The sequence below is a fragment of the Urocampus carinirostris genome, chromosome 12 (genome assembly GCF_059441175.1).
Source record: "Urocampus carinirostris isolate Australia breed hairy pipefish chromosome 12, RoL_Ucar_1.0, whole genome shotgun sequence".
Taxonomy (NCBI): Eukaryota; Metazoa; Chordata; class Actinopteri; order Syngnathiformes; family Syngnathidae; genus Urocampus; species Urocampus carinirostris.
Window position 1 is genome coordinate 36,978,735 of NC_142360.1, and position 13,925 is coordinate 36,992,659.

At 41.8% G+C, this 13,925-nt stretch overlaps 1 protein-coding gene across 1 annotated transcript in view; it reads right to left on the reverse strand.

Moving 5' to 3' along the window:
* Positions 1–13,925, reverse strand: part of ell (elongation factor RNA polymerase II) — a 65,318-nt gene that overhangs the window by 9,956 nt on the left and 41,437 nt on the right. The window contains exons 5-8 of the mRNA XM_088349119.1: positions 13,610–13,860; positions 13,406–13,530; positions 4,614–4,692; positions 747–1,311 (exon numbers count right to left, since the gene is read on the reverse strand). Coding sequence (XP_088205245.1) covers positions 747–1,311; positions 4,614–4,692; positions 13,406–13,530; positions 13,610–13,860 — 1,020 coding nt within the window. The remainder of the gene's footprint in view (positions 1–746; positions 1,312–4,613; positions 4,693–13,405; positions 13,531–13,609; positions 13,861–13,925) is intronic.

Below are 13,925 nucleotides of genomic sequence, written 5' to 3' on the forward strand. Positions count from 1 at the left end.
CTTTTTTTTAATACTGGGAATATTCGTGTGCGTACTCTGTTGAGGTATTTTATATGTTTTAACCAAAAATCTTTATGATCCGTTTCATTCTAGTCATATTTACTGGCTCGGAATGAAATCCGAGCCATTTAAAATAAAGGTATTGCAATAATGGTATATATAAATAGGTTAGCTGAACCATCTGCTGTTCAAGCTAATTTGATTGTTTGGACATAAATGGGAGAAAAACATTTTTCGTGTATCATTTATATTACTGGTGTTCTAGCGGTTAGGATTTTGCGTTTTCACTGCCTCAACCTGGTTCCGTTGCATCCAATGTGCAAATGGGGTTAGCAATATTTTTCGACTGATCAATCATTGCACAAATAAAGTCAAACACTACCGTAAAAAAATTGAATTAATTTTAGGTATGATAAAAATGTGTGTTATACACGAATAAATAGGGTATGAGACATCTATCTATCATCAAAAGTACTTTATAAATCCCAATTTTTGTGTAAATGTCTGACAGGCGCCGAAATGGCTCAACCGATATCCGTGAAAATATTCAGAGCTGTACTTTAAGTTTCGTGTCAAGGGACCCACAATAAATACAAAAATCAATAAACGGCTGCTTTTGGGTGGTCTGCTTTAGCGCCAATTGGCATCCAAATTGGGTATAGCAGCTCCCGACTGCCCACCACTTCAAGCAGCCGAATCCAATCTTCCGTCATGAAGGCTTGTCGTTTTAAAAATGAGGTACTCACTTGTGTGTTTGAGTGGAATACTGCTGCTTTTGAGGTTTTCTGGGCTCATCTCACAGGTTCTATCAGGCTCAGGCACTGCTTGTGGACTCTTCTTCTCCTCTTGGATTTTGACTTTCCCCTTGTCTTTCTTCTCCTTGTCTTTGTGTTTCTTGGATTTCTTCTTAGGCTTTTTGCTGCTGCTAGAGGCAGTCGAAGGACTCCCGTCCTGTGGAAGCGGCGTCGGGGACGCCCTGACGGGCAGAGCGGGTGGTGCGGTAGGAGGTGGAGGTGCTTGGGTGAGTCTTTCTGCCGTGGTTTCCTGGTTGTCGCAGTCTTTGCCATTGTGGCTCGAATCGTTACTGACATCGGAGAGAGCTTCGAAGGATCGGGGGATGTCCAGCATGGGGAGCGGCTGGGAACTAGAAGTCAGGGCGCCATCTGACAAGTGGCCGCCGCCTGCTTCTCCTTTGCCGTTGGATGAGCTCAGTTTGCCATTGACAGGACTTGGTGCAGCTTTGCTGGCGAGGTGCGATATCCTCGGTTTCTTATTCGCCAGGGGGTCAATGAAGTCTGGGACAGGACGTTTCTGACAGAAAAAAAACAAATAGTGACCTATAGTGAAAAGTCTGCTGCTTTTGAACTACAAAAGTCAATTCCATTGAAGTTGGGAAAAAGTTTAAAATGTCAGTAAAATTAGAATAGAATGACTTGCAAACCTTTTCTAACCCATATTTAAATGAATACACCACAAAGACAAGATTATCCATGTTCAAACTCATAAACTTTATTTCCATAAGCAAATAATGATAAACTTAGAATTTTATAATTGCAACAAGTGCCAAAGTAGTTGGGAAAGGGGCTTCTTCACCATTGTGTTACATCACCTTTCCTTTTAATAACACTCAATAAACGTTTAGGAAGTGAGGAGACTAGTTGTTGAATCGTTGATAGTGGAATCCTTTCCCATTCTTGCTTTATGTACAGCTTCAGCTGTTCAACAGTCCGGGGTCTCCTTTGTCTTATTCTGCGCTTTATAATGCGCCACACATTTTCAATGGGAGACAGGTCAGGACTGCAGGCAGGCCAGTCAAGCACCCGCACCCTCTTACTACGAAGCCACGCTGTCGTGAGACGTGCAGTGTGTGGCTTGGCATTATCCTGCTGGAAGAAGCAAGGGCGCCTATGGTAAAGATTCTGTTTGGATGGCAACATACTTTGTTCCAAAACCTGAATGTACTTTTCTGCATTAATGGTGCCTTCACAGATGTGCAGGTTACCCATTCCTTGGCCACTCATGCACCCCCATACCATCACAGATGCTGGCTTTTGCACTTTGCGTGCATAACAGTCTGGGTGGTTCTGTTCTTCTTTGGACCGGAGGACACGACGTCCACAATTTCCAAACACAATTTGGAAAACTGACTCATCAGACCACAGAACACTTTTCCACTTTGTATCAGTCCATTTTAGATGGGCTCGGGCCCAGAGAACCCTGCGGCGTTTCTGGATGTTGTTGATGAATGGCTTACGCTTTGCAACATAAAGTTTTAACCCACACTTACGGATATAGCGTCGAACTGTATTGACTGACAGTGGTTTTCCAAAGTGTTCCTGAGCCCATGTGGTGATGTCCTTTACACATTGATGTCGGTTCTTAATGCAGTACCGCTTGAGGGCTCGGAGGTCACGGGCATTCAATAATGGTTTACGGCCATGCCGTTTACGCACAGTGATTTCTCCAGATTCCCTGAACCTTTTCACAATATTATGGACTGTAGATGATGATATCCCTAAATTCCTTGCAATTGTACTTTGAGGAATGTTGTTTTTAAACTGTTCAACAATTTGCTCACGCAGTTGTTCACAAAGAGGTGAACCTCGCCCCATCCTTGCATGTGAATGACTTAGCTTGTTCGGGTCTCCCTTTTTTATACCCAGTAACAACTCTCACCTGTTGCTAATTCATCTGTTCACCTGCAAATAGTTGGTTGATTTCCATTCATCCACTTTCTGAGTAGTTATTGACACCTGTCCCAACTATTTTGGCACGTGTTGCTGTCATCAAATTACAGAGTTGATGATTTTCTCCCAAAACAATAAAGTTTATGAGTGAAGACAATAAATATGTTGTCTTTGCTGTGCATTCATTTAAATATGGGTTGAAAAGAATTTGCAATTTACTTGGATCAATTTTTATTTGCAATTAACACACTTTCCCAACTTCATTGGAATTGAGTTTTGTATTTCCTCAAAACATAAAATGTGTTCAACATGAACTATTCGTAATAAGATATATGGTTTGTACACCCTTTTCATGGCCAAATTCAAGCACTTTTTAAAGGTTTCAATTTCTCCATTACCAAACCCCTTAACATTCATATAAATATCACCTACAAACAGGTGAAATAATTGCTTGAAGCCTTACCTGGTCCCAGGTCAAATTTGATCACAATCTGAAAAACCAATCGTTGTACAGTATTTTACCCATTTTTCTAATGGTAGGTCTGGCCGTTTCCAAAAGTGGCCATTTGGAGACGACCAGTTTGCATCACCAAATACTGTACATCTGTGTATTTTACTTTTGTCAATTCTTTAGATATTTTCAGAGAGTTGTAAATGTTTGACTGCTCTCTCCAGAAGTCAATGATTGTGCATACTTGTATGTTATAATGGTGAGTAAAAAATAAATGACTATTGGTGTTATGCACGCTTATTTCGGGGCTGAATTTGAATACAATAGGGACATCTTCATATCGATTTATTCACAATTGTATTGGCTAACCAATGTGTAAATCATCATTAGAATTGGTCACTTGTTATTTAGAGATAAAGGAGGCATCATCTTTTTTAGCAATGCAGGCCCATGTAGGCAAATGCAGGCTGTGGATCGCGCCTGCTATAGGTCGAAAAATATGTCAATCCAAAGTTTAGATGCTCATGGCCTATATCAAATATTTTTACTAGTCTGTTTATTAAAGAGGAATTATTGGGCTACACAGACAACTAGCCCAAAGGAACCTCTATCGATGCTGAGATGGTTTCTGGCTGATTTTTTTTCACCACTTAAAACTATTTTTTTGTTGACTCGAAAATAGAACTTTTTGAGCAGAGGCACAACTGCACAAAATATTTAAAAATACGTCATCTTTAATGTTTAGAATTTTAAATACGTAGCCTAAATTGAAAATAGAAATCTGTTCTCATCAAGGTGCTTTCAATAGACTTATTTGTGGGCACTCATGCCCTCCCAAAAGGTAAACGGGTACAAACAAATTTTCTAACTTATTACGTTGGAATTTTTCAAATTGTATTTGTTTTACTTGATGTTTAAACCATCCATCCATCCATTATCTGCACCGCTTATCCTCAGTAGGGCCGCGGGGTGCTGGAGCCCATCCCAGCTGTCTTCGGGCAGTGGGCCGGGGACACCCTGAACTGGTTGCCATCCAGTCGCAAAAAAACACAGGGACAGACAATTTGCTCGCTCATTCACACCTAAAGACAATTTGGACCGGCCAATTAACCTGACATGCAGGTTTTTGGAATGTGGGAGGAAACCCACGCAAGCACGGGGAGAACATGCAAACTCCACACAGGATGTTCGATCTCATGACCTCCGAACTGTGCCGGTCTAGTAAAATAAGAAAAATATACATAAAAATACCAAAATGATCCACGAATGGATATTCTGACAAGTATTTTATAAGATGCAACTCAACTGCCAATAAACTGAAAAGTGAGGCAAAGTGTTTTGTGAGCTAAAGCCAATAGAACAATACACTTCCAAAGGCTTCAATTGCAGTTATATAATACAAGTAATTGATTTTAATCACTGTAGGCCCCTTATGCCTTGGATGGGGTGTGTGTAAAGGGGATCAGGGATCTTACTTGAGATGGTGAACTGGCCGTTAACTCCTTAGGTGGGCTCTCTGGAGGGGCGGTGTTGTTCTGAGACTGGCACTGCTTCCTGGAAGAAAAACACGGATTCATTCCTGATAAATGACATGTGCTTTATAATCAATAATGGTGAGAACTTGGACACACAGATAGGGGACGATGCTGAAAATGTGTAATGCTAGGCCAAAACAAATACTTTTTCTGCACTGATTTGCCAAAAAGGGTAAAACATCGGATTTTTTGTAATACGAATTGCTCCGGGTCATAAATCGCATCAGCCTAGAAATGCATGATTAAGAAGGAAAAAAAACATACAAGTCGCACTTGAGTACATGTCACCTTGAAAGGCAATAAATAAATTTATAATAATTATAAATTTATAATAAAAATAAGAAAATGCGGCCCCTGCAAAAAAAAAAAAAAAAAATACAACAACAGCAACAACAACAACAACAACGCGGCATCAGTCACTCGCGCAAATGTTACTTACAACAACTTCATATTTCATTTTCGGGGAATGGATTAGTACAGTTAAACAAAGAGCATTTGCACCTTGTATAAAAATCGCTTTTGAGTAATTTGAAAATATTCACTTGACGTTTGCGCTAGTGACATGTGACGCGGGAGGACATTTTTCGGCACAACGGCGATGTTGAAATGATTAACTAAAGCCTAGAGCGCCCTCTTGCAGTGTAGTGTGAAAATAGAATGTTAAGTTATACACCTGGTAATAACGTGTTAATAATTTAACGGATAAGTCTCACCAGAGTACAAGTTGCACCCCGGCCAAACCGAGACAAAAAACGATTTATAATCTGGAAGACATGGTAATGATAAACAACTGGCATGCACGCTACGTGCTAATTTTAAGCATATCATTTATTTCATTCTCATAAGACCACAAAAATTCGAATTTGAAAAATCCAGTCAGACAAAAAAGGGATACAGAAGAAGTAAAACTGTTGAGAGATCTAGATTGGAAATAACACAAGCAAGATCATTGTACAGTACTGAGTGAAGGGGCATGTTAAAACAAATACCATAAATTCCGGACTATAAGCCGCTACTTTTTTCAACCCTGCGGCTTATTCAGTGATGCGGCCAATTTATGTAATATTTCTAACGGCCGCCAGCGGCGCTCGAGTGTTGCTAATCAAGTCTCTTCAGCTAGTACAAAACGCCGCAGCGAGGCTTTTAACTAGGACAAAAAAGTCCGATCACATAACACCGATTTTGGCTAACTTGCACTGGCTCCCAGTTAGCCAAAGATGTGACTTCAAAGTTCTCTTAGTATTGTACAAAATCATACATGGACTTGCTCCCTCTTATCTTTCAGATCTGATCTGCCCCTATGTCCCGGTCCGAAGCCTACGATCTGAGAGTGCCGGTCTTCTGGTGATCCCGAGAGCAAAGAAGTGTTCTGCTGGTTCGAGAGCGTTCTCCATTCGGGCACCGGTGCTGTGGAATGCTCTTCCCCCTGAGATCCGATCCGCAACCTCAGTGGAAATGTTTAAATCTAAACTTAAAACTCACTTCTACTCCATTGCTTATGAATAATAACCTACTCTTCTTGTCGACTGAAAAATAGTCTGTGTAACATAGTATACTAATCTGTGAAGCCCTTAGAGACTTATTGTGATTAAGGGCTATACAAATAAAAATGACTTGACTTGACCATTAACTGCCCTGTCACAGGCACAGTTTGGGATGAAAGCTATATTATTATTACTAAAAAAAACTCTCTCGGTGTACCGTCTTTCTTTGTAAATATGTGTAACCCATGTATAATATGTATTTACTATTGTATATTTTTGTAATTTACTTATTTGTATTTATTTTAGACACTTATTCTGAAATGTTTTGCACGGGTGAATGAAAAAGGAAGGGCGGAACAAACGCGGGGTGCCGAGTTTAAGTGGGGACCGCTAAAGGTGAGGGACAGACAAGGAAAGAAGGGGGGGTAAAAAGTTGGTAAAAGAAAAAGGAGTTGTGTGAGTAAATGTGTTCATCTTATATATTTTTCCCACCCTTACCTTTGGAAATATACACTTTTTTCCTTGGATTACTTTCAACGGGACCCGGACTCTGCAGGTCTGCATCAAACCTTAAGTACCGGTATCATTTTCCGTTCATTTTGCCGGCTGTGATCTTTGGACTTTAATGAAGGACATTTAGTTTCAATCGCGGGACTTGAAGTCGGGTTTGGGTTAATTTTGTGTTTGTGTTACATGTTTAAAAGTGGGCGCATGCGGCTTATATACAGGTGCGGCTTGTGTGTGTACAAAATCGGATTTCCTCTTAAAATGTGGTGGGTGCGGCTTATAATCAGGTGCGCTCTATAGTACGGAATTTACGGTAGTTTGTAGCTGCCCTCACGACATAATCATGCGCTCCTCTTCTTAAGTTTATTTACACCACGATTTCATTTTTTCTAGCTTTAATTGACAGGAGAGTTAATAGAGACAAGAAATTGGGAGTAGAAATGTATTGATTATGGTGGTCCGGTAGTCTGTGCAGACTAACGCACGAAGGAGTCACACATGCCTATTTGTCAAGTTAAAATACAGACACCTCGCTACTTTGCTCTTCGGTTATTGCTGGTTCACTCCTTCGCGGATTTGAGATTGAATTTTCTTTGTCATTGATACAACCATATTGTTCATTTTGTTCAGAGAGCGCACAGATATCACAAGGGGAAGGTTGTATGTGTACGTGTATTAGGTGGGGTGACCAACTTCATGCACGACTGTGATAGGCTGCTGTATGTTGTCGGTCACACAGCCTGGATAGGCATGCGCAGTCTCCGGATATTTGCGGCTCGTTATATGTTGAAAAGAAATACACTAATTGGACTTTGAGGAAAGTCAGAGGAGCGCGAAGAAATGCAGGTCACAAGCTTGTTCTCCGTGGATTTTTATCAGTTCGGTGAAGCGACACTTGACGTCAAGGAAAAGGCAATACCGAGTCTGCAGGTCTGGCCTACTGCTATCGCTAAGCTAACAACCCTCACAGGCTACCCTGTCATGTCCCCAATGCCAAATCCATGAAATAAATGACTTGGAGCTACAACTTGTGGGAAACCGCTACATTCGAGAGACTTGGCTCTTTTCAAGTACACCCGATACTAGCAAGCAGCTAGCCAGACACCCTCTAAATTGCTTTCTTCACTGACAGAAGAAGCCCTCCAAATTAGTTTTAATTTGTACAATGACGATTAAACCGTCCATTCAACGATGTGCTATCATTTGTAGATCTATAGTTGTTATTTTGTTACAGTTGACGCAATCTCGAGGCAAATTGACCCCTCTAATGAAGATGTGACACTAGATTTTCACTTTCCCAGGTGTTTCTGGTTAACCACGAAAACAGAAGGATCAATGTCTCACGGCACCAGCAAATTGACTTCAGGGACAAACTGACTCAATGTCACAAACATTGTTGGTGTTAATGAATAAGAACAGCCTAACTATAGTAAATGAGCTCTGTAGCATTAGCATGTAAACGCTAGCCGGACTTTGGCTAGCAAAAACTCAGAATCCTTTGATTTTTTTTTTCTTTCAGTGAAAACTAAAGTGCACTGCATCATTACAAAGAATTATTCAAACGTTTTTATAATGTATGTGTTAGTTGGGGAAAGAATAGTCAAACGATGTGTATGGCTGAACCTTGCACTACAGCTACACACACACAAGATATCAACAACTGCTGGAACTCTGTTGTGTCACGTGCACTTCAGTCATGTTGCTGTACTCGTCCTTTGTTACTGAAAAGTGTGTGTGTGTAGCACAATACAATCAGGATGCACTAATCCACTAAGAAGAATACAAAAAATCAGTGATGATTTTTATTTTAACTGGTTTTATACACAACACTGAAAATTTCTTACCCTGCAACTTGTAAGGCCAATTTTATCAGCAACAGCTAGCATTAGCCCGCTTTGAGACTGGGAGGTCGCTGGTTCGAGCCTCGGCCGAGTCATACCTAAGACTTACAACATTGGTACTCATTGCCTCCCTGCTTGGCGCTCAGCATTAAGGGGTGGAATGGGGGGTTTGCTCACCTAATGACTAAAATGGCTGCGCCCTGTTTGGCTGCGGCTGCATCGGCTCGCTACAGTTTAACTGTACGGGTCAGGTGTATCGACATTTCGTTCTGTGTACATTGTTACAAAGAACGACAATACAAGTATTTTTATTATTAGCGACATGCTGTTAGCCACTGGCGGCGGGCAGCCACCCAGGGCGGCATCTTAGCCATGACACATGGGAGGTGGCAGGAGATTTTCCCCCCAAAATAAAAAAAAAAGCAATTATAATAAATGTGCGCCGCAAAGCGGTTTTGTATTGTCTTACAACATATCAATTACCCCCTTCGTTCCAGCTTTGACGCCCCTGCTTGCTGCGAAGGTGTGCGAAGAGACTGAGGCGAGGAAAAGCGTAGGAGAGGGACGGCGTGGGGGACACTTCACCTTTGACTGGGGGGCGTGGGGGGTCTCTGTATTACTACTCATCTCATCTCTCATTAGCTGCACCGCTTTATCCTCAGTAGGGTCGCGGTGGTGCTGGAGCCCATCCCAGCAATCATCGGGCAGTGGGCAGGGGACACCCTGAACTGGTTGCCAGCCAATTGCAGGGCACACAGGGACAGACAACTTGCTCGCTCATTTACACCTAGGGACAATTTGGACCGACCAATCCACCTGAAATGCATGTCTTTGGAATGTGGGAGGAAACAGGAGTGCCCGGAGGAAACCCACGCAAGCACGGGGAGAACATACAAACTCCGCACACTAAGTCCGGTAGCTGGATTTGAACCCACACAGGAGGTTCCCAAGACCTTAGAACTGTGCTGCACACGCGCTAACCACTGCGCCGCCGTGCTGCCCTGTATTACTACTTCATACAAAAAAAATAGTTGGTGGCTCCTGTCTTCCAAATAACGCAAATTATTCATAACTTTAAAAATACAGGCCAACTGTTGCGCATTTTTCTCACTCTGCCAGTCACGTCAGCTCAAGCAGTGAGATTTTCAAAGCGGAAGTTGATAAAGTCTTGGAGGTGCTCTAATTCAGTGTAGAACCGCCACTGCTGTGAGCCACTTCAAATAGCACAAACTATATGACATGGTAGCATTAGTTTGTCACAAACAAGCTTATCGTGTTAAACTGAGTTGTTGTGATCCACTTAGCATTGCTTTCTGATCTATATTTAGCAGAGTGGAAGCTAGCCTTTCCTAGCCAGCAGGTATGGAGGAAGTTGATTTCTCCCCATTGGAGGAATGCCAATATTTCTTGAAGTCCTTCAACATAACACATTGCTCTGATGAAAAGTCACAAATGATTTTTTTTAATGGTACAAAATATAATAGGTGCTTTCTAAAACACTCATAATTACGTGTCATTAAACACGGAAACAATGACGTTCAGCTGCCATCTGATACACATTAGCCTAGATTTTTATAAGGACAAGTTGTTGTCAACAGGCGTCAACTTATGACCAAGGCTTCTCACTAGAAAGTCTGCTAGAGTTCATTGTGTGAGAACATCTAATAACTGCAGAAAATTCATTTCAATGTGAAACATGATGTGAAGGGCCGTGACGAAAACTATTCCTATAATAGACTTTTCTCAGAAAAAAAAGATTATTGCAGTACAATTTTAGTCTCTGAATACGGACATGCATTATTGTAATTTCTTCCTTTCAAAAATAAATACTCCAAGAAGAAAATACCATATGAACTTTTTGTAACATGGTGACCTTTTTTCATCTTTGGTCATAGACAATGAGTCATTTTTATTAGGCTGGCATAAAATAAGTCAAGTCTAGCTAGAGGTAAGATCGGGCCTGAAAAAAAACCCCTGTCCGATTCCGCCCATGGGTATATATGTCAGGACCAGAACGGAGACAGAACCCACTTGCGTTGCGCTTCTCACAAGTTTTATTAGAAAGGGAAAGGGTTGCGCCCACGATCAGGGGATTGATGGACACTGGAAGCAGGTCGTTCTGAACGCGGAAGTGGATCTTCCGTGGCGAGCGATGGCGGTGTTGGGAACGTAAAAACGGGTCAGTAGTTGGGACTGGAGAGCAAAAACGTGGTCGTAAGCCAGGAACGGAAAGTAGACTTGGTCGAGGAAAAAAAAAGGTCGAAAGCCGGGACAGGAGAGTAGACGTGGTCAGGATCAAAAACGGGTCGAAACCGGGGAACAGACAGGAGCAAAAAACAGGTGGGAGTCAGGGTCGAAAAAGGCTTGCCTAGAGTTAGCTAAGGTTCGCAGACGTACTGACAAAAGGGGATTGACAGGACAGGGGTTAAATAGAGGGGAAGCCAATCCGTTAACAAGCTGCAGCCGGCGCCACACGGGCGGGGCTAATTGGGCGCCACGGCAACCGTGACAATATAAGCCTGAACCCGGCAGAACCAGACAGATTACCGTATTTTCCGCACTATAAGGCGCACCTAAAAGTCTTAATTTTTTTCAAAAGCTGACCATGCGCCTTATAATACAGTGCGCCTTATTTATAATAATAATAATAATAATAATTTCCTTGTATTGTCATTCTGTGTAACAATGTACACAGAACGAAATGTCGATTGCATCTGACCCGATGCAGCCGCAGCCAAGAGAGGGCGCCGCCGACCACTTTTTAAGTCTTAGGAATGACTCGGCCGGGGCGCGAACCCGAACCTCCCAGTCTCAAAGCGGGCGCCTTACCATCTAGGCTACTGAGCTGGTATGGATCAATATTAAATTTGCAAGGTCTCGCAACTTACGCAACAGCCGCCGACTCTATTTTCCCCTGAACGTGGAGTAGTCCGCGGTGTATGCTGGAATTTATATACCGGCGTTTCATTGGCTAACCAATGTGTTAATCATTATTTGAATCGATCGCTATTGGCTAAAGTTATTCGGAGCCTCGGATTGGCTAGAGGGCCAAAACAAACCCTGCAATTGGCCGAAAAAGATGTGTCAATCATCCGTTACATCGATCGCTATTGGCTGAAGTTATTCGGAGCCTCGGATACGCTAGAGGGCCAAAACAAACCCTGCAATTGGCCGAAAAAGATGACTGAATAGCAAGCTTGCTAAAGTACGCCATAAAGAAACATGTTTCATTAGTCTGTATTTGTAAATATTTGGCTCTCCTGGATTTACTACACTCACGGTTGTAAGAAGACCATGATTGCGTATCATTATTGAACGTGAGAACTTAGGTGAGTTATGCGGCTTTATATTTTCCCGGTATCTTGTTTTAGAACGATCTTTATGTTGCTTGGATGAGTTGAGTGAATTAAACTCAATTCCAAGTGTTTATTGTCATATGCACAGTAAAGTTGCGAGCGAAAAAGAAAATAGAAAGTAAGGAATGGTTGGCATTTCTTGAATTCCAAGACTTTAACCTTCCGAATGATATTTGAAATGACGCATTTAAGTGACATCGTACAGACACCGCATCCGCACGTGTCTACGACACGTATTTGCTTCTTTGCAAGCTTTGGGAATGTTAAGGGGGTAATCAGTTGGACTGAATCATCTGACTGTTTTGTCGACGTTCCCATTGTAGCGCCTTATAATCCGGTGCGCCTTATCTATGGAAGATATAGGACCAAAAACTATTTTTTGGGGGTGCGCCCTATAACCCGGTGCGCCCTATAGTGCGGAAAATACGGTAACTTGATTTGAATGACCGAGCCCTTAGTGAACCTGAAGCTTTATGCAGAGTGTTGGGTTTACTCTGGTGCTGTGCGTGACAGCTGAAGTACGCAGCTTCGTGTTTACTTCCAGCCGAGTGCCTCAAATCAAGTGTGCACTACCAAGTGCAGCCCCAAAGTGAACGGTTTTCCGCCAAGGTGCGTCGAAATGAAACTGAACGAATTGGCATTGAAAAGAAAAAATATTCTGCAGACTACAAAAAAGCTAAATATTTGGCCAAAAGCAGAAAGTTTGAAAAGCTATTGGCGAGAGACGGAAATGACGTCTGATGTAAACCACGTAGAGGTAGAAAGAGGAAGTGACACATCTTCTACTGTGACACCAAAGATGAAAATGTCTTTCGATTTGGCAATTTGGAGTCAAACTGATAGTTTGGTAAGCATGTTCTTTATGATAGTCATCTGAACAATATAACTTCGGAAAGAAGCCCGGCCTGAAGTTCGGGTCTGTTTCCGGCCCAAGATCTTACTTGCAATTCCAGCTGTCAAACTTAATTATAAGACTTAATGCGCAGTTTAAATTCTATTCTGTTTTAACTAAATTCAAAGAGGTAAAGATATAACACGAGTGATTTAAGTTTCACTCAAGAGATAAAACATCTTAAAGCAGGTGTAGAGGTCACTGAAGTTAAAGCGGCTTTAAAGCTTTAACTCTGATGGTATTATTATAACAATTAAAATAGGGTTAACATCTTTGGCAAAGGCCACTTAGCTTGCAAAAACATTTAAAACACATTTTTTTCTCAACATTAAACAAAATTCTTTTTAGCATTTCCTTTTTCTTAAGACTATTTTTGTATATAAAGAATCATCTTTTACATAATTACTTGCACTATTGCAATTTTAGATCATCTGATTTAATTTTCGGGATCCCTTTTAGTTTGTTTTTTTATACAGCACACCATTGGACAAATTAAGGAAACATTATAGTCATTTATAACCACCCAAATTCATATTTTTTTAGTTGATGGTGCATATTATGCATGATAATCACTAAGGACTGCAAGATTGTCATTGAATAAAACATTGATTGCTGCAAGTGTGTGTCACAGATACTCTAGTAGCAACCATACCTGAATAAAATTCTCTTGAGAAGCTGCTGGTCTCCTTCCGTGTATCCCGGCCAGTCTTTATGAACTTCCTTATATAAAAAGTCTTTTAAAGTAAGTGTATTATCTTTTGCATTCAAGTTTGCCACCTGGAAAATGAAAATACATCACCGGTGAGAATGCAGAAGAGAATACAAGTCATTGCGTTCTATGAGAGCTTGTGTGAACCTGTTGCAGGTGGCTATCCATGGAGTCTTTTTCAGACTGCAATAGGCCGTCTTTCTGCAACCTGAGGAGCAGTTCGGGCTTCTTGTAAGGCTTGAGGGCCAGCAGGTGGACCAGGCGCTCTCGGAGCGGCCTGTGCTGCGTGCTGGATTTCTTGACTGCGCTGCTGGAGATAATAACGGGCCGAGAGGTCCTGCGCGATGGCGCCACGTCGGACAGGGCTGGTGCCGGTTTCCGGATTTGAACCCTTTTTCCTGCGGGGTAAACGAAGAGGATTGATTGGTTTGCAGATAACAAGACTTAAGATCAGGGTGATCAA